Genomic DNA, 20,874 nt, shown 5'->3' with positions numbered 1-20,874 from the left:
AATTTTGAATGTAAAAGGAAAGGAAGACTGCAAAAATTCTTAGAGAAATCTCCAGATATAGAGAGATATTTTTAAGGTTTCGACGCTCCCGACCGGTGAGATCAAATTAATACGTGAAACCCAGAAAAATGCACAGTGCCGACATTGCGGGATTATGGTTGAAGCCCTTACACATTAAATGATAAATTGTAAAGCTCTCCAGAAGTTAAGAGAAGAGTTTTTCTCCAGTTTGTTTATTCAAAAGATTCACTGAATTCAGAGCACTTCTGGAAATATATCTTTCAAGGCCACAACTCCTCTATGGTAACTGAAGTAGTCAACTTTCTGAAAAAGATAAATATTGTAGTTTTAACGAATGAATGAGAAATCTGATGTGTGAGTGAAATGAGGCGATACTCAACACCAGTATGCAACATGAACTACAACTTTTATGAATAATTTTATGAATGTACATTTTATCGATGTTTTTAATATATCATTGTATGAAAAATGTCTTTGAATAAAATTTATAAGGTAGGCAATAAGCCATTTTGTACAGTAAAAAAATGCAACACAAGTTTAAGTGGAGGAACAGGTAGGTAAACTGCATTAAGGAAGATAAAACAGACATGCAATTGTGACAAGCAGGTATGAGTGACTGCAGCCTGGAAAAGCCTCGCCTCATGGAAAGAGGGGCTATGTCAGCTGTGCAGAACACATGGGTACAATGCCACAGGAGGAGGGGCTACAGCAAGCGTACAGGGAGGTAGTACAGTTGCAGGATCGAGGAAGCAAAGTAAATCAGAGGTTGAAGGTGGGCCAAATGCAACACAGCGAGGTATCAAATTCAATCAGTGGTTGCAGGTAGGTAAGAAAGCATAGCACTGAAAAGGGGCTGGTGAGTGACCATACAAGGCTACGGAGGGCAAGAAAGCGAGAAAGGACAGGGCTGAGACGGACAATACAGTGGGAGAAAGGTAGGTAAACGCAAGTGCAGCACAGGCAGGGAATGCCAACCAGAGGTAAAGCTGAAGGGTACAAGGGAAGGGACAATAAGTAGCATAGAGCATGGCTGAGAGAGAACATACAGACATGGAGCCGCTAGGATGCAACAGAGAAGGTGGAGTAATGGCTACAGGGCTGTGAGAACAACATGTCAGGAGGCGGGTTGCAGTCAAGGTTAACAAGGCCAAGAACAGCACAGGGAGAGAAGAAATTAAACCAGAGGTAACAGTTCGCCATTTGTGAAGGGCAAGTGCACAAGCAAGTCAAAAGGGGGAACAGGCCAGAGCAGAATCCTGTAGCTGGGACAAGTGGGACAAGTGGCACATGCCGACAAGGGCAAGGGCCAAGTTTAATCGGGAGGCAGCAATCGGTGGAAGTTAATGGGGGAGGCTGCACCCCGTGGAGAGCGGAACAGAAGGAGGTGGGGCCGGAAGATAGTAATGGAGCCTGCGGCGGTATGAGACTGAAGCAGGGGACACTAGGATATACTCAAGACACTTGGAACAGGGGGGGCAGCAAGGCTCAATGAGGGGAACGCCAAGCGCCAGGATCCAAGAGGGGGGGTCCATGGCAGGAGTAGAAAGAACCATGGACAACGCGGGGAAAGAAAATGTGGCCATAAATCAGTGGCTAACAGGTAGATGCCATAGGAGCGGCAATGCAAGTAGAAGGTGACCAAGATGAGGGGCGTGCAGCGAGGCTAGTGAAAGGCGGATAACCCTTACTTTGCAGTATTAGAGGTGGAACTGTTTTGATCAGCTGATGGAGGAAGGCTGGATCCAAATCAGAGCGGCAAACAAAGAAAGGCAGAGAGGAAGAAGAGAGATGAAAGGGGGTTGCCGGCACGACACTCCGGCCACAGCCAGACAGGACAAAGGCCTTGGTGTGGGCCTTAGTGGGGGGCCGGCTACACCTGCCAGCTCCCCCGGATTAGTCAAATAGCTGGAAAGGCGGCCAATCTGATTCTGTGATGCAGGCAGGCAAGAGCAGCATTAAAAATGCTGCGTGATGGTTTCAAATGGCGACGGCCATTCATTAGAAGGCACAGAACATTCACTATGTAGCTTCTGTCCACAGGGCCCAACACGAGGAGCGGAGAATCAATGAAAAAGCGGAGGGCATGCAGCCTGTAGGCAGGGGTGCAAGGTGAAGACGGTGGGAAGCCCACTGAGCTCAACAGCCTGCAGCCCTTCACAAACATCTCCAGGCCAGACAGCAACATGCCTTTCATTGCATAAAGAAACAGAAGTGCAGAAGGCCTTTTTTAAAGCCTTGTGGATAATATAGCAACTTTCACTTGAAATTGTTTTTGAACATGTTTATTACTGAAAGCTTGATCATGCGATTTACAAACAGAAATATGAATAGTTTCACGTACAAAGAACACATTTTAAAAGCAGGAAGACCGTACAGACATGATGTCACATCTGAGTATTTGGGGGGGGGGTGTGTGTGTTTGTGTGTGTGTGTGTGTGTTTTCAGCCACAACAGCAAGGCATTGTGGGTATGCAAATTGACTCAAATGTAAACCTTTTTCTCCAGGAAATGGTCTTTGTCTATGAGGGCTTCCCTATATATATATATGATACATTACTCCCCGTAATCATATTTCTGATGCTTGTATCTGCTTCGATTCACATGCTATGCATCTAGTGGTAGTTGCAGAGTATTACATTATTTGTTTTCAAAACTCAAAAAGGGGCGTCGACAGGGTGTGCCAGTGATTCTATCCCTAATGTGATGTCCACTGTACCCAAAGACCTTCACGCGTCGAGGTCCCTCAGATTGTTTTGTTTCTGACATGAGGTAGCATAAAGTGTAGCGTCAGTACATATGTAAAAAGCAGATAAGGAGCGATAAAGCCAGAAACCATCCATGCACCTTCTACTCCAAGAGGGGAGCAAGGGTGGGCGCATGTGAATCTAAGCAGATACAAGCATCAGAAATATGATTACGGTGAGTAATGTATCCCTTCTGAGGCTTGTGGATTTGCTTAGATCACATGCTATGCATTGACTAGCCAGCAGTATCAGGAGAAGGAGGTGGGTTGCGAGAAGGTACGGCAGCAAATAAATGTTTTATCACCGCTTCCCCCACCTGTGAATCTGCTTTAGAATGTGTGTCAATACAGTAATGCTGAGAAAAAGGTATGTATGGAACTCCATGTATCTGTTTTGCAAATGGCGTCTAGTGGGACGTTTGCAATAAAGCCAAAGTAGCTCCTGTACCTCTGGTAGAGGGAGCTCTTGGTGCGAAAGGCAGAGGTTTCTTTGATAGGGAATAGCAGAGCTGGATGCATTTTACTATCCAGCTAGATATGGCGTTCTTTGAAACGTAATATCCTTCCCTGCCAGGTGCTATGGAGACAAACAGTTGATCTGTTTTTCTTAGCGGTTTTGTTTACATAGTACACAACTGCCCTCCTTACAACCAGTGTATGGGGGTTTTTCTCAGCTGAGCCTGATGAATTTTGAAAGAAGGAGTGTAGTTCAATTGATTGGTGAACATGGAACTTGGATATGAATTTCGGTGAAAACCTAGGGTGTGTCCTAAGTACCACTTTGTCTTTGTGGATAAAGAAAGGGTCTTGCACTGACAACGCTTGTAGCTCACCAACCCTTTTTATAGAGGTGATGGCTGCCAGAAAAGCAGTTTTGTATGTCATGTGTTGAAAGCTGGATTTGTGCATTGGCTCAAAGGGAGGAGCTATGCATTTAGATCCCACCCTGAAGGCTGGTTTGAAATGGGGGGAGGAGGGGAGATGCCTTTTTAGTCCTTCAATGAATGCCTTAATGACAGGGACTTTCCACCGGGATACCTTTCTTTGAAAAGTGGTATACGCTGATAGAGCCGCCAGGTGAACTTTGACGAAGTTAAATACTAGGCCAGAGTCTAGTAAGTGACGCATGTAGTGAAGAACGTGTGAAGGAGTACATCCAATAGAGTGTGCATCCTTTGATTGGCACCATATTGCACATCGTTTCCATTTGTTGAAGAAGCAGTGCTTGGTGTTGGGTTTGCGTGCCTCCTTGAGGATTTCCATACACCTTTGAGGTCATTTTAAATGTCCAAACTCTATGACTTCAGGAGTCAAGCTGCCAAGTTCATAGACTGTGGGTGGAGTGTTGTCCCCCTCTGCTGGGAGAGCATTTTGTGGGGGCACAGGAGTTTGATTGGTTCGCATATCGCCAGTTTGAGTAGATGTGGAAACCAAGGTTGTCTCGCCCAGATAGGAGCAACCAGGATTAGAGTCACTTGTTCCTTGTGGATTTTGTGCACTATCCTGCTCAAGAACGGTGTCTGTGGAAAGGCGTAAGCAAATTTCCCTGACCAGCTCATCCACAGGGCGTTCCCCTTGGATCTGGGTTGGGGAAATCTGAATTTGAAGTCTGGGAATTGCGTATTTAGACTTGAGGATAACCCTAGAGGGAGACGGCATCGTCTATGATGCCTCTGTGGAGTTGCCACCCATGTTCCTCGGGTAGAGGATCCCTGCTTAGGGAGTCTACTACAGAATTGAGTTCCCCTAGAACATGCTGAGTCACTAGGAACATGTTCCGCTTGAATGCCCACTTCCACATTTATTGGGATAGCCCGGACAGACTTGGAGAGTGTGTACCTCCCTGCTTGTTTATGCAGAACCTGGCAGTGGTGCACCGTTTGGCCTGCTAGATACAGCTGGAAAGCTTGCGGGGCTTTGAGTACCACTAGTAGTACTAGAAGGTTGATGTGGTGTTGGGCTGTGATCTGTGTCCACAGGCCATGCGCTGTGTGGTGAAGGTAATGGGCTCCCTATCCGGAAAGTGAGGTGTCTGTGAATTACTGCCTGCATTGGCGGATTGTGAAAGGGTTTGCCTTGTAACAGATTTTCCTTTGACCACCAGCGAAGTGCCTGTACTAGGGTTAGCAAAACAACCACTAGATCGTCCCACTGACCGCTTTCCTGAGACCACTGTTTAGCTAAGCACTCCTGCATTGGACGCATGTGCAACCGCGCGTGTGGAACTAAATAAATGAATGAAGCCATCATCCCGAGCAGGCGCATGGCCTTGCGTACGGTTATTTGGCGACCAGCCAGATAATTAGGTATTTGCAGCAGTATGTTTTGAACTCTTTCGCTTGAGGGGAAGTCTTGTCCTTCCTTTGTGTTTGTGATAGCTCCTAGTAACTGCTTGGTTTGGCTTGTAACAAGGCTTGATTTTTTCTCGTTGTTTGAAAATCCCCATTGGAACAGAAGGTTGATTGTCTTTTGGGCATTTTGCTTGCATATTTGGGGGATTTCTCTGTTATCAGCCAGTCATCCAGATAATGGTACACTGGGATTGATTGTCTGCATAAGTGCGCTGCCACTACCGCCAATACCTTGGTGAATACCCTTGGAGCGGGGGCTATGCCGAAGGGGAGCACCTTGAATTAGCAGTGTTGATTTGCTATCTTGAAGCACAGACATTTTCTGTGCGCTGGGAACATTGAAATATGAAAATATGAAAGTATGCATTGTTCATGTCTAATGTTGCCATGTAGTCCCCTTGTATCAGCAGTGGGATTACTTCTTGAATCGTTGTCATGAGAAACCTTTGAGGCTTGAAATATTTGTTTGCAGGGTGCAGGTCTAGGGCAGGGTGCATTGCAAGGTCTTTCTTTGGCACAAGGAAGGACATTGAACAGATACCCTTGTTTACCTGGTTTGCCGGGACAATTTCTATAGTGCCCTTTTCCAGCAGTACTTTGACCTCTTCCAGCAGAATGCGCTGTTCCTCCTGAGTTGTCTGTCTTTATTTTGGTGGGTGGTTGGGTGGTCTCTGTAAAAGTTCTATGCAATAGCCTCCCGCTATGGTGGAAGGTCCCCACTTGTATGACGTGATCCCCTCCCATTCGTGGGTAAAATGACAAATGCAACCTCCTACTGGAGAAGCATGGGAGGGGACCTGGAGCGGGTCGTCATTGCTTTGGGGGAGTGGAGCCTCTAGTTGGAGGAGGCTCTGCCTCTACTCCTAGACCTTCTGTGCCCCCTTTGAAAATGTTGCTGGGAGGATTGCCCCTGTACGAAACCCCAAGATGACGTTTGTCACCTTGACTATCGTAAGAGGATCGTTGGGAGTTATGTCCTCAAAAGCGGCATTTATTAAACACGCCTCTCTGCATAAAAGGTTTATTAGTAAGCTGTCCCAGGGACTTGAGGGTGTTGTACTCTTCTTTAGCACTTTTCAGAGTGCCCTTGACTGCTTTCCCAAATAAGGCATTTGGTTCGATCAGCAGGGTGGCTTGAGTTTCCAGCTTAAAGTTGGACAGTCTTAGCCATGCATGGTGCTTAATGAGAGTACCCTCAGCTCAGGGCCAACGTGCTCGCCTTGGAGGCAAGCCGACACGGAGCAACACAGGTTCGATCCCCGGGTCCGCGCTTAGAAACCTCTGGGTATTAAGCGCATTATAAATAACCGATTACAATTACTATACGGCCTACATTATCTGCTGCGTCCAGATTTTTTTTCAGGATTTTTTTTTCAGGATGCAATTTGCCACCTGCTTACCCACAGCCACTGATTTAAAAAGCTGCGTTTTGAGGGACAGAGTCGATTTGTTTTGAGATCTTGTCCCATTTGTGGGAGTTGTAACTTGCCAAGAGCAGGTGTTACTAGCTATCCTTACTTGGTGGTATGCAGTCGAGGAAGCTACTTTCCTGCCCAGTGTGTATATATTTGCTTTCCTTGTCAGGAGGGGCTTCAGCGTAGGCTAAGGGCATGCCTGCGGTTTTTCTCGTGATAGTTACGATGAGAAAGTCAGGTTTTAATTGACTCCTGATGTACAATGGGTCGGAGGGGGCTGGAGTGAACATCTTTTCAATATGGGGGTTCACTGCCCTGGTAAGGTTGGATGTAAGTAATGAAGGCTGAATGCACCTCTGGATGGACTGCAGGAGTGGTATGAACTGTGCTGCAGACCTCTTACCCCCAAGGATGACCTCTACAAAGTCCTTGTCAACTTGTGCCTCCCCGGTATCGATCTTAAAATGTTCGGCAGCTTTTAAGAGGAGCTCATTATACTGCAGCTGATCATCCACAGAGGAGTCAGCCACGGGTTGGTCATGATGGTCCGGGGATTGTATGATGTAGACGTCATCGTCATCATAATACTGGTCTGTATCATCTAGGTCCCCTTGGTCTGCTATAGAACTACTGTCTTGAGAGCCCGAAGTGTCAATGTAGTATAGGTCTTCAGGCATGTTCTGAGAAGTACTAGGCTGGGCAGTGTCAAGTCGTGGTCTTTTGGAGGTAGGCTGGTTTTTAGTTGCCTCCCCTTGTGAGGGCCCTTCGAGGTTGGACAGTTCATCAGGGTGTTGATAAAAAAAAGTCAACAAAGCTAGACATTCTCCTCATTACTCCGTCAAATTGTTCAGGGGTCCATTGGGTGGATCTTGGAAACCTAGGGGGAACAGGGGCAGAGATACTCTGATGTAGAGGGTTGTCTGTGATGCATTGACCCTGAAAGGGTATCACTAGGGAAGAGGGTTATTTAGCCTTTGAAATAGGGGATTAAGGGAGTAGGGGCATCGAAGATTTGTTTTTTTTCGATGTTTTGGACTTGAGGAGAGTGTCTGGTACATGTTTTTTAATGAGTTCCCTCATTTTGGATTTGTCAGAAAGGGCTGACGAAGCGTCTTTTGGCGAACGTTCGCTGGTACCCGAGGATTTGTCTGTTTTGTTCACGGAGTCGGAAACAGACGTGGGTGTCTGTTTTGGGGCACCTGTCATGTGGCGAACGCGATTGTGATGGCCCAGAGGACATGGATTTTTCGGACCTTCCCTTTGACACCCCGTGTGGCTTATCGATCGACGCAGTGGTCGACTGTCAGCGATGGGGTGTGTGTTTTGTGTGGCGCGCAGTGTGGGTGCTTGAGCCGCCGGGCGTCATCTCTGTAGCAGAACCGCCGGCCTGCCTGATGGAGTCGGGAGCTCACACACAGGAAATCTTTGGGTCCTATTCGCTCTCGGCGTTACTTAGGGCGCCGACGCTGCCCTCGCAGGAACTCCCTCCACATCCATAGTGTCCTCGGCATGCATGGCGTGATGGGCCCATCGCTTAGTCTTCTGGTCCTTTAGTGTCGTGGGCCAAAAAAGTTTGCAGAACTTGTCATGCTTTTCGGAATGGTCTCTGTGTGAATCCTTCCAGGGAAACTTTCTGTTACAGGAAGGGCAACATTTAAATGGTGTGTTCTCCATAGTATGGAAAGGTGGCAGCTTGGCGATGAAAAGGGAAGAATAGGGAAATAGGCATTCTTAAAAGGGAAGATTATGACCTCCCCCCCACTCTCCCTACTGTGAAGGACTGAGGCCCGTTGAGGCCTAAGTAGACCGCAGTCAAAGTTCATCGAGACAGTAGAAGTAGTCGTCATCAACGAAGACTCTGTCCTTGTAAGCCGTCACTGAAGATCTTACGGTGGTACGGCCGTCGAAAGGATAGGAAGAAATCTAATTTAAAAATTTGTATAATCAATGGCGTTAGCCAGAAAGAAAGGAACTCTGCAACTTGTGTCCAACTATGATGGCGGAAAAAAACAATCTGAGGGACCTCGACACGTGAAGGACCATGGGTACAGTCCACGTCCCACTAGAGATAGTTTTGAAAACAAATAATGTAATACTCTGCGACTACCACTAGATGTCGGCCTATGCATAGCATATGATTTAAGCAGATCCACAAGCCTCAGAAATATATATATAAAAATATATGTGTGTATAGGTTTTTAATTGAGCCTGTCACCATTAGGATACCCACGTTTCTGCAGCCTGTGCTCAACCTACTGTCCTATCTTGAGCGACATGTTCTGAAGTTCTTCACTTACTGCCCCATTATTTTGGGCTTTCCGTTATGGGAAAGGTAACTTTATTAGTGGATGAATGCAGTATTGCTCTGGCGCAAGGCTGGGTTGACATCAGTAAAGATTTTGAAATCTATGATCGGTGTTGATGAACTCTGCATGGTCTGCGGTGGTCATGCTGGGATGGCTCTGTCACCCCGGGACCACGTGACCTCACAGATTGTATGTACTCTGGTAACAGGAAGCAGTGCCCCTGGCCTCTCTTCACGGAGTACTGCACGGTGTCCATGCCAGGCTTCCAGGAGAAGTTGTACACCACCCTGTGAGAAAAGAAGGGTTGTTAGTTTAAGAACACTGCTGTTTGTTAATCATCACTCAGGCTCTACAAGAGGTAGGTGTCACGGCCTTAAGTGAGGTGCACTACTATAGACTGCCTGTTAAGAACGTCTTAAATCAACAGAGGCCACGTTCCTCAGCTTGCTCCTCCCTCTGGAACAGCCCCCCTCCAGACCCCTCTCAGACTTGAGCCGGATCTTCTTAAATTCCAGAACTTTCTCAAGGCTTCCTTTTTTCCCCTTACTTCCCTCTCCCCCTCCCCTGCTAACTCTCCCTCTGCCGCTGCAACTGGGGCCTGGTCCCTTCAGAGTCATCCAGGGGCCCGACACCCTCCTACTAGTCCCCCCAGCATCCCTTCCCAGCATTTGCCCTCGGACTCCCTTTCCCCGACTAGCCTCCATGTCCACCGTACTCATCCTCCCTTCCCTCCTCTTCTTCTGGCATTTGCCGCCTTGTCCCACCCAGCACTTGCCCACCCCCACCCTTGGGGGTATCCCACTCCTGCGCTTCTCCCTCTACCCCTCCCCCATGCATTTACCACCTGTTCATGCACTCGCATGGTAGTATTGTCACAAGGCCAATATAACCGTTTTTGTTGTTCTTCTTTTGTGATTCCTATGCCCTCTCCCTCCTACTCCCCCACCTCCCATCTTGTCTTGTGGCACCTGGAAACACTTTTCTATATACAAATGTCCAATAAATACATGAATAGACGTACAGGTACCATGAGGAATTAATCCCTTTCCATCAGAGCTCGCACAGCATCTAGTGATTGCAGCCAATGAAAGGCGACATCTTGCACCACTAGACACACCATTCCTACCCCCTAGTAGCTGCACTGGTGAGGATGACCTGAAGCCTAATGTGGTCACCGTGGCACAGGGACATTCTTTTAAAAGAGATTTTTCCAAATGCCGAAAGCTGGTGGCCTATTCCCAACAGAAGAGCCTTCACGCCTTGGCTGCAGTTTGGTTACAACTGTTTGGACCCTTCCAACATCTACCATTTTCACCAAGAGCGCAGCAAGAATGGAGTAGACACTGCCGATGGACTCGCCACAGAGAGCTGGCAAGATCGGCAAGTCTGAAAACTGCCCCAGTATAAGGCAGGGGAAGCCAGAGAACTCATGGATGATGCTTAGCATGGGGTCTGGCTTGGCTCTATAAGGGAAATGGAGGCAAAGCCATCAAAGGACCCATGCCAGGCACACTGCATCCCTGCGATACAAGCTCTTGGCTCACAAAATGCAAGCTCACAAAGACACCAATCTCCTGCCTCCTCGCAACACAAAACCCACTTCTAATGTCCTGCTGCCCCACCCCCCACAGCACACCATACCTGACAACTGCACCTCACAAGTTTCATGTGGCGGTCTACGCCCCCACAAATAACAATGTGGGGTTACTATGGCCGAGCTTACCCTTAAGAGGATAATTGTAATTGTAATTGGTTATTTATAATGCGCTTAATACCCAGAGGTTTCTAAGCTTTGACCTGGGGATCGAACCTGTGTTGCTCTGCCCCTGAGCTAGTGTGCGGCATCCTGCATAGGCATTCTAGGATTCTTCCCAACCTGCCCCACTCCACCCTGTTTCTCCGCCCCACTGTGAGAAGACCTAGAAGTACAATTCAGGCTGTTATCCTAGTGTGCCATGACCCAGGAATGCAACACATTCTGTTGGTTCTTGGTTGCCAGCTACTAGCCAGGTAAAAAGTCACACGCTCCGTGGCGTGAAGGCTAGTTCTTGCCACATGTTGAAGAATGGACCCCGGCTACACCTACTGATTGGAACTAGAACACTATTATATATGTGGAAAAAACAATTCAAAACTGCCTGGGTAATGGCCGACCCCAAGGTCACGGTGATGTACTGCCTGTCTAATAGAGAAGCAAAGCCACCTTAAACCCAGTGATGGTGTGTACTGAACCCCAGTGGGGACCAAGCCTGATACCCCAAGGCATTACCTAAATGTGCACCCCCTTTCAGTCTCATGCTGAACTTTATTTTGGGCTATGAGGGTGTGAACATTTACATTGTCTTGGCCTGGATTCATATCTCCCTGGCATCCCAGAGTGTTGCCCTAGTTTAGGCACCTTTGGCACTAACATCACCCTGGAGTAAAAACCTCGACCCCGGTCTACTTGTGGGACCGGCCGAATCGCATTCTTCAACAGACTCTGCATCTCTTCCTTCAAACAGACCTTTGTGAGAGGGTCCTGAGGCCAAGGAATCTCGATCACTCCAGTTTCCTTGGGAATAGTCGAGAACTCTATGTAGTAGCTGTCCATGAGGATGCCTCGCAGCCATGAATCCTTAACTTAGGCGAGCAAGGTTTCCATGAAGAGACATCCTTCTCCCCACTGGAATCTGCGGGGAGGAGCCCGCCAGTCAGGAGCCAGCCATCTTAGGTGGAGGCATCCTTCTCCTGCTCTTGAATGATGGTCTAGGAGAGCTTTCCTCGCAATGTGATGCCTGAAATACCTCACCAAGACGTGCCAGGCTTCAATGCGGGAGGCTTCCTCTTCCTTAGAGTACCCGAATGCTCAATTGCTTATGCGATTGGTGAACCTTCTCTTCTTGTTTCTCTATGAAGAGCTTTGCCCCTTTAAAGGGAATGTGCAGGAACACATTTGAAGGACTGTGCAAGGTCACATGCAAAGGCTAGAAGATGAGTGCTGAGGGAACCTGGGGGCCACCACCAATTACGTGATGCTGACTCAAAGGTGGTGTACGGGTGACACCCCACATCGTGCATTCATCTCATCCCAAGAATCTCCTACCACGCCAAAGACCCCAGCATGCTTAAAGAGTGGAATATCTCAGACCACTGTGGAAAACCCAGTTGTGGCCCACAAAGTTTGACCTAGAACCTGACTGGGGAAACTGGAAGAGTGAGGACCAAGCTGCTCACAGAACTGCAATAGCGGGGCACAGCGAGCTGCGTGTTGGCTGTAATGATTCAACAGGAAGAAACACGATCTGGGGCAGGGACCATGGATACTACCATGAGTCCTGCTTGCCTGAGCCCTGCAGTTGTTGCGCAGAAACCAAACTCCATAACCCCAGCCACTATCTCCAGCAGTACCGCTGTGGAATCCGGTGGCCGGGGAGGTATGTGATATCTTATTCGAAGATGACAGATAGCTGGTTGTCTGATTGCAGCTCCAAGGGATTTGGCTGCCGCTTTGGAGGTCTGCAGCTTCTCCAGGCTCTCGTCAGCCTTGCTGCCAAATAGCGTGTGCCATCAAAGAGCATGTTAAGAAGTCTTGATTGTACATCCAATGCAAATCCAGAGTTTCTTAACCACGCAAATCTGAACGTTACCATGCTAGCCGCCATAGCTCTGCTGATACTGTCTGTAGAGTTGAGACCAGTCTGAAGGGACTCGCACATGGTGTCCTTCCCACCCTTACCAATATTCAAAAAAACATATTTTTCTTTCCCTTCGGGGATATGTTCAGCCGCCATTGATATGAATTCCCATAGGGTAAACGGAAATTTAGCCAGTGTACATGTTGCATTTGCCGATTTAAGGGCCATACTCCCAGCAGAAAAGACCTTCTTTGCCATGGCATCATAGTGCCTGTCATCTCTGTCTGGGGGAATCATTGGGTATGCAGTTTATTTTTACGCAGATGTGGCAGCCTGTACCACCAGACTTTCTAGAGTGGGATGCTTGCTTAGATAAAAGGAGTCACTGCTTAAAGCCTCGTATTTGCTTGTCAATTTTTTATTTACCACTGGAATTAATTTGGCATCAGTTGGCATTGACCCGCCTTTGTAAGACTACATAGAAGGGAAGAATAGGGTTTTCCTGGGGTTCCTCATCTAACATATCTGTTAGATCATCCTGCTCAAAATGTGGTGCAGGTCTACTGCATCCTAGATATTCAATTACTCTAGACATTAATCCTCTATACGACCCATCATCATGGTCTGAGGGAGCAGGTATTTCAAATTCAATTTCGGGAGAAGTGCCTGTCCCACTTGCATTCTGCAGAGTCTCATATAGATCATTCACCTAGACTGTTCTGACATCGGAGCTTCTTTAACACCTTGGGTCCCATATTGCAACCCAAAGGGTTGTGCCTCATCAGATAAAGGCTCATGCTCCTCATACATGCAAGGAAGTGACTTAAAAAAAGATTTTCTTGGTAGTGGAAGAAACGAATCCCTAGATTTTTCAACCTCCTTCGATGATTTTGTCACTTGCGTCAAGGACAGCGTCAAAGTCTTTCACGCCATTGAGGGCTTTGACAATTGTGATGTCGAAGATTGTTTCGAAAAGGGTGTTGTCTCTTTTGGCGTCAATTACGTTGCCATTTTTTCTTTCGGAGGAGTATCTTCTTGACTCAATGGACCCTTTGAATGTTCTCGAGGAGTTTTCTCCTAGACACCCAGGCTGGAGGGCGCATAGGGTCTGTCCTTTTCCCTTTCTTTGTTGGGTCTTCCCTCGACAGGGCATTACTCTTCTTCTTCGAGGGGGTTGAGGCCACATTCTCAAAGACCTAAAGCATTTTTAGTCTGAATCCCTCCCATTCGACCGGCTAGCCTGATTTCGTCGGGAGAGTAACCCGTTCAGGGGAGGAACTCGATGACGAGGATGGCGGCATGTGATACCTTTTCTTCGTACATCGTGAAGACAACGAGTGGTGAGACCAATTTCTAGATCTGGATCGTTGTTTAGCTTTCTTCCGACGAGAATCGACCCATGGCTCATCAGAGGATCACTTTTTCGACAGAGTTGTGGAAAGGGATTTATGTGACGTACCTGCAGCTAATTTCCCTTTGTGTTCTTTCAGGCTTTCACTGTCATCAAAAGGCAGGATCCACACTCCAATGTTTTATGATCGGATCCCAAACACCACAGACACACCGGATGGGGGTCTGTAAGGGACATCTTTGCCCTGCAGTCATGGCATTTCTTAAACCCCGATTTGGGAGTCGATGATGCTAATGAACATGCCATATTTCGCAATAATAGCAGGTTTCACAAGGGAACTGAAGCGCGCTGATCTTCCGACGCGATAGCTCTCGCGGAAAAATGGAATTGAAGCCAACGGTCGCTGTGCACATTTTATGTACCTGTGATGATGTCGCCATGGAGTCAGAGGCCCTCGAGGGACATCGAGTAGACAGGAATCGACACGCAGCACCCCCTGCTGGAAATATGGACACAATCCATTTGAAAGAATAAAAATCTCAAAGACTGAGTGCCTGAACTGGCTGGGGGCAGCCACGGGTTAAGAAGGAAGGACTGGGGACCACTGTCCTAAAAAAAAGGTCCAAACTCTGATCAGGTGCCAGACTCCTTGCTGGTCGATTCACTGTCCAGCAGTTATGAAAAGGTAGGAGATTGCCCCGATAAGGTCCCTGTTGGTAGATGCAGTCTGCGGGGCCTAGATTAGAGGTTTTTCAATGTATTGACCCAATATACTCTTGTTGCTGTTATCCATGCCTATGCCACTACGTGCCTGTACTCCAGTGATGACCGCAGATGGCCAAACTCTCTGTCTTCAGGATCCAGGTTTCTCAAATGAGTGAGCTTGGATTCGATTGACGGTGGGTTCTTCCTGCTCCAGCTTAGGAGCATGATTAGGCCGGGGAATCTTGCGGCATCGCTGTTGGTGTGATAACCAGGACCGCCTTGCATGTCTGTGCAATCCACTTCATGGCCGTGCCTTCGATCTCTTGAGTTTCTGGCCACACATGCCATCGGAGGACTAGTGCAACTGAGTGTGTAGTGCAATAGTGTGCAGTTGGCGGAACCTGGACACGCACACCAAGCATTTGGGATATTTCTCCTGCTGTATTCCCCTTTGGATTTACTATTCTTGGAGAGATCTAAGGATTGGTTAAACTCCCCAGTAGTGCATTTGTTGAAAAGCTTGATTTGCTCTGTCCACTGATGGTTTGTTACCCATGTTGCCACCTCTTCTCCACTAATGCCAGCCACAGTTCTTGTGCTTTTCTTGACCAGTGAAGAACCTTGTTCCTTGAATGATGGCCGTATGCCTTATCCATTCATGTATTCGCTGCACTGATGCGAAGATGATCTGCATTCTCTTCAAGGTGTTATTGCATGTGTAGGAGCTCTGCATTTCAACACATCTATGTGCCCTTGTCTGACTCCACATGCCATGTCTAGTCGTGTCCCCCCTATGCTATCAGGATGTGGTACTGGTAATGGTCACCTGAGACAAGGCTTCTTAAAGCTGCTGCTGCTGCTTTGCCAGCTGGTGATCTATAGGCACCTGAGAACGTTCACTACCTGTGCTGCCGCGATCCGTGAACCCTACATCCCCTCGGCTCCACTGAGCCTGTGATCGGTGAATGAGTCCTGAACTGACCTTGTGCTCTGTTATCGGGTACCAGCAGCTGTGTGCAAAAAGCCGTGGCGCGCAGTTTCACCGACTCCTGGCACGGGGAAGCTCCCTTGCCATGGTGACTCTTGCTGCTGTTGTAGTGTGAAAGCGAGTGTTCCACCTTAAGCTTAGGTCCACCTTAAGGCGTGGAGGAAGGACTCTGGAGAGGGAAGAGGAGCGGCTACTAGAGCCCGGGAAAAGGGGACTGGAGAGGAGAATAAAGAAAGTCGCACACATCGTTGGCGCTGTGTTCCATATATTATAGGGCCTGCAGTAGCGGCCCTGTAGTTATGGTTAAGTTGCTCAACTCATAGGAAGAGCACTGCTTGGGCAGCTTTTAACTTCGATGACTTGTGATGTCATCTTTGATGTCCTGGGTGTTAGTCTTAGCAATACACGGTGGTGGCGCGAGTTATGGTTGCTTAGCTTACCATAACTGGCGAATTTCAAGGGTTTTTCGGTTTTACTTGGAACCATAACGTCCCTTTCACAAAGTTTTTTCACTGAATTTCATAGGTTTTTAGTAGCGCAACTTAACCATAACGTCCCTTTAATTAAGTTTTTTCAGTGAATATATATATATATGTCTAAAAATAATGGGATGTGGTGAGGACACTAGGCTGCACAGTCCTTGAAGAGGACAGGACGGGTGCTTTCTTGTCAGAGTTCTAGGTTTACCATGTCTGCCTTTCAGCCAGGCATGGTAAAGAGGGTGCCCCCACTGCCCCCCATTTATCGGGTGAGGATCCATATTTCCTGCATCTTGCTTTCACCACTGTGAGAGATTTCGGGAAAAGGTTTGAACTTTAACCTGCTAAGAGCCCTTGTGACACCAGGAACTCCTTGTGCCTGTACTGTAGATGGGACTTTTGCAAGGCAACTCGGTACTTTTGGAGGGCAAGCACAAAACGTAACCATTACATTGGGGTTCCAAGAGCAGAGGCCTGCGCCGGCACTGGAGCTCCAGGTAGGTGACTGGGGCTTGACGGTTGTGCTTTTTGGAATAGCAGCTAGTGGGGATCTCGTTCGTGTCCTGCCCCCGTGTGGCGGGATCTGGAAGTGCAGTGCAGAGGCGTGGCCCTCCTGTGGGAATACACAGCAGACACTTCTGTTTGAATGGTCTTTCTGCTGGGAATTACTTTCTAACTCAGTATTGGGAGATGTCTTATCTTGCCCCGCCACCTAGTGTCCGAGTAGGATACCACACCTGCCCCTGATTTTGAGTAGACTTGAATGTGTTGGAGACCTTTTAAAACTGCGATAGTAGAACATGGTATAGTTGGGATGACATGATGGGCTATGATTTTAAAGCCTGATTCGTAACTGTATGTATGCGTTTATCAATATGTGTTAAGTTGTGCAGGTGTTTCATGGTGTCCTCGCGTTATTATTGGGCTGCAATGCCCATGCTTTCTGTAATCCTTAGGGGTGACATTTCCTGGGAGCTGCTTATCTCCTGCTTGCAGTCTAGAATCTGAGCCTGGCCAGATGGGCACCAACGTGTAGTCTCTTTCTCCTCCCCATGCCCCCTCAAACCCTCTGCTGACCGAAACATCCTCGCCCCGTTTCTCTCCTTCCCCATTTTTCAAAAGTCCTTCGACCAGATCACCACCAAGTACTTTTGGGATAAGGGCCTTGGGAGCTCCACTTCCAACTGGCTTCTGTAATAGACACTCCACCATCATCAAGAAACTTTACACAATAACATACTACAATCTAATACAGTTTACATTAACCAAACATAGTGAGGCACATCATGAAACAAAACAGAAATACGCAAACTCCAGCATTCCCGAGACACCCTCAGTTAGCCCTGCTCATTCCTCTGCCCAGAGGTGTGAGATTCGCGCCAGATAGGGGGATGTTCCTCTGTTTTAGCCTACGCAGACCCGATGCACCGGGCCACGGGTTCTGGCTAATCCCGATCCCACTGTTGGAGAGGCGACCATCCCTCCCCCCTCTTTCCCAGACCGCCTGAGCCACTCTCCAGTTCCAGAGGGTCAGTTCGACGGTGCCAGGTGCGCTCTGACTAGAGCTTGAGAGTCTACGGCATCCTGCCATGGTATCCCTTCAGACAAAGTCACACCCACCTACTGTCCATAGCCAGTGCAGGGTTTGATTTAGCAGGGCATCGCTGGGTTCGGGTTTATTCAGCAGTGGTTTTGGGACCCCATGAAGATAGATCACAGTATTACCGAGCGGATCCTGATCAGTAGGTTTGCACCTACCCCTTCTTGGGCAGGGGGATTTGGGGTCTGTTTGCCCTTAGACTTATGCGTTTTGGGGCCACTGGGCTTACTGCAGGTCCCACCTGGTGAGTGGCATTTGACTTGCGATAGAGCGTCTCTCCAGCCTCCCCTTTTTTAACTATTTTATCGCGAGGAGCCTTTGTGGTAGGTGGGCTTAGTTTCCCAGGGACCCTTGTGTGGCAGTCTTTTCCCAAAGTCAATTGGCAGGGGTTCGGTTGCGTGTGTACAACTGCAGGTACATGAGTTGGAGGGAAGACTCCCCACCCGCAGTGGAGTTGATACAGGGCTCCTCCCTCCCCGGCACCACCTCGCCACACCTCGTCAGTAGAGATTGAAGCAATTTCTTTATGGCTTCAAGCCCAGCAAGTACTTGGGTGCACGTGCACCCTCGGATGGAGCAATCCTCAACAGGGGATGAGTCAGTGACCGGTCCCATACCCAATTGGATTGCAGCTGGATGTCGCTTGGGTGCCCTGATTTGGGATAGATGGAGATAGGAGCTAGCCCCAGAGGGAGTTGGCAGATATTCACTCCCGATGCTGCTAGGGGATCCAGAGGGGGGTTTAGTGGCCTGGGGGTCAGTGGTTACTCCTCCTGGTCCCTCTTGGTGGAACTGGTCATGCGTTGATGAGAGGTCGGGTGCTTGGACATGGTCGGGGGTAGAGACTGTGGCCAGGTGTGGGCTTAACAAAAAGGGATTCAGGGCCAATCATTGGCTTGTAGATGCTCCCAAGTTGGCATCCTCCTTTGTGGGTTCCATTTTGAAATAGGGTTCTGGAGACATTAGCGTCATTGGTCCTGTATTTCGAGGTTCAGGTGACTCAAGTGATCCAATAGTATCCACGGGCTCTTGGGCCCTAGTAACGGTGGTGAGTAGACCCTTTGGATTACAAAGTTTAACTTGACGAGCAGGTATTGCGGGGTCTATAGGCAACCTTCCCGTGTTTCCCCCCAGAAACTGCTAGATTTCGTCAATGAGCAGGAGAGCCCCCCCCCACTGGGATAGTTGAGATCGTGGTCGGCGACCCCATGTTGACCAAAGATAGGTTCACCCCCTAGATCGGGTTAACAGGGACCACAGGGCAATGTTTGGGGCAGGCCTCCATGTTTCCGCCTTCTCAATGCCACCAGCCTGCGCTTGGATTTAGGTCCAGGGGGATCTTCATCTTGAGGTCTAGGCAAAGTACAGAAAAGGAGCGGGGGAAAAGGGGAAGGAGGTGAGGACTCCATTGGTTAGGCTCGGGTAAAGTGCCAGAATCAATAACGGGGGTTTGGGTGCAGTTTGGGGTTCAGTCACCCAGACAACAGTTTCCAACAGTACTTCAGGCAGCTCCCAAGCAGGCCAGTCAAACCAGACCTGCCCGCCCTACCTTGCACCATGCAGCGTTTAGTTCCTTCAGTGGTGCCAAATGGTGCCGTTTCTTCTTTTCGCCAACTCACGAGCACTCCACCTCCTCGCGCCAAACACCTGCGGCGCCAAACACTGTGCCCTTGCCCCGCCGCGGGCTTCACCGCTACGGGGTCTGGGATGGTGATTTGTATTCCAGGGGGCGTGGCCTCAGGCAGGGAACAGCGAGGAAAGACCAAGGAGGGGTCTGAGTGCAGCCCAAACACCGCGCCCTTGCCCCGCCACGGGCTTCCAAGACTGCTCTCATGCATGTCTCTATCTGTTCTCTAATGCTCACCATTCCAAACTCTTTCATACTCGTCCCTTTCGACCCGCTATCTGCTTTTGGTACAGTCTACCACTCCCCTCCCCAGCCTGCAGGACCTTGGGATTCGCCCATCTGCTCTTGCCTGGCTTGCCTCCTACCAGGATGGATACTACTTTAAAATCTCCTGGAACTGGCACACCTCCGAGCCCACCCCTCTCCCGGTCAATGGATCAGTCCTTGGATGTATGCTCTTGAAACCCAAATACCTCTTCCCAAGAAAGACCTATCCTTTGGCTTTCACAATCACATCTTTGCTGTTGACACTCTAATCCGTTTCTCCTTTCCCTTCCTCAATCCAGCTATTTCAGAATGGATTGCAAACTGTCTCACAGCAATCCATCACTGGATGGCTGTCCGCTGCTTCAACCAGAACTCTTAAAAAATGCAGTCATCTTTCTGTCGACATCCAACGCCCATCCCCAACCCTATCTCCTTCCCACCTGACCTTCCAGCTCCCTCACTCAAGACTAGCAATCTTTGTAGTCCTCTTTGATAGCAACTTCCGACTGGAATAATTCATAACTCTTACTGCCTCTGTTGCTCGTATTAGCCTCAATATTCAGAAAATGCACCAATTTCTTACTCCCCAGTCTATAAAAGATCTAATGTCCACACTCGTGGTCAGCAAACCTGAATATGCTGTTCATGCCAACTCATGGGCCCTCCCCTCTAGACCTTCCTCCTTCTCTACAAAGTCCTCAACCTCCCTTCCTGTACTCTAGAAACTTCCCAGATCCTCCCCCACTTCTACCTACTGACGCCACGCTGGCTGCTCTCCATGCACAACCCCTCCCCTTTCAAGTTCCTTGCAGTCTACAAAGCTATCAATTGTCTTGCTCCTCAGTACCTGTCTGACTGTATCTATGTTTACTCACCATCACATTTCCTTTGCTCCTCCACATACCCTCCCAATGTCTTGTCTCGCTTCCATTCTCACTCCCTAGTCACCCCACTCCACTGGAACCCACTGCCCATCACAATCAAAGGCTGTGACTGTGGATCTCTTCAAAGCGCAGCTTAAACTTCACCACCTTGCAAACGAGGTATCTCCCCGGCCCCCTGTCCCGCATCCTCCAGACCTGACCCCACCACTCCCTCCAGTGCCAAGCAATAATGTCACTTTGTATATTTGTACAGTAATCGTCTTTAGTGTGAAGCACCTGCCCCCAACGCCCCCTGGTTAGTTTGGCCATTGCAGGTCACCTGTTTCTTATCTTGTTTTGTCCTTCCTCTGTGCGCCACTTTGTTCAACCCCTCATGAACTGGCTCACCACTTGTTCCCATATGTGTGCTACTGAACAGGCACCATTCAAGAGATGTCTCAGCCGTCTGTAAATGTGTTATTCTAAGTCATTTCTGATTTGAAATTGACATCTCCCTTTTTCAAATAAATGCAAAATACTC

At 48.6% G+C, this 20,874-nt stretch overlaps 1 protein-coding gene across 1 annotated transcript in view; it reads right to left on the bottom strand.

Annotated features, from left to right (window-relative positions):
- Window positions 1-2,287: 2,287 nt before the first annotated feature.
- Window positions 2,288-20,874, bottom strand: part of LOC138521977 (decapping and exoribonuclease protein-like) — a 263,723-nt gene continuing 245,136 nt past the window's right edge. Inside the window, exon 8 of the mRNA XM_069635170.1 lies at window positions 2,288-9,123. Coding sequence (XP_069491271.1) covers window positions 8,937-9,123 — 187 coding nt within the window. The 3' untranslated portion in view covers window positions 2,288-8,936. The remainder of the gene's footprint in view (window positions 9,124-20,874) is intronic.

The sequence above is a fragment of the Ambystoma mexicanum genome, chromosome 13 (assembly GCF_040938575.1).
Source record: "Ambystoma mexicanum isolate Mex_15411 chromosome 13, UKY_AmexF1_1, whole genome shotgun sequence".
NCBI classification, from domain to species: domain Eukaryota; kingdom Metazoa; phylum Chordata; class Amphibia; order Caudata; family Ambystomatidae; genus Ambystoma; species Ambystoma mexicanum.
Note: the sequence above shows the minus strand (reverse complement) of the source record. Positions and strands in the feature narration are given on the sequence as shown.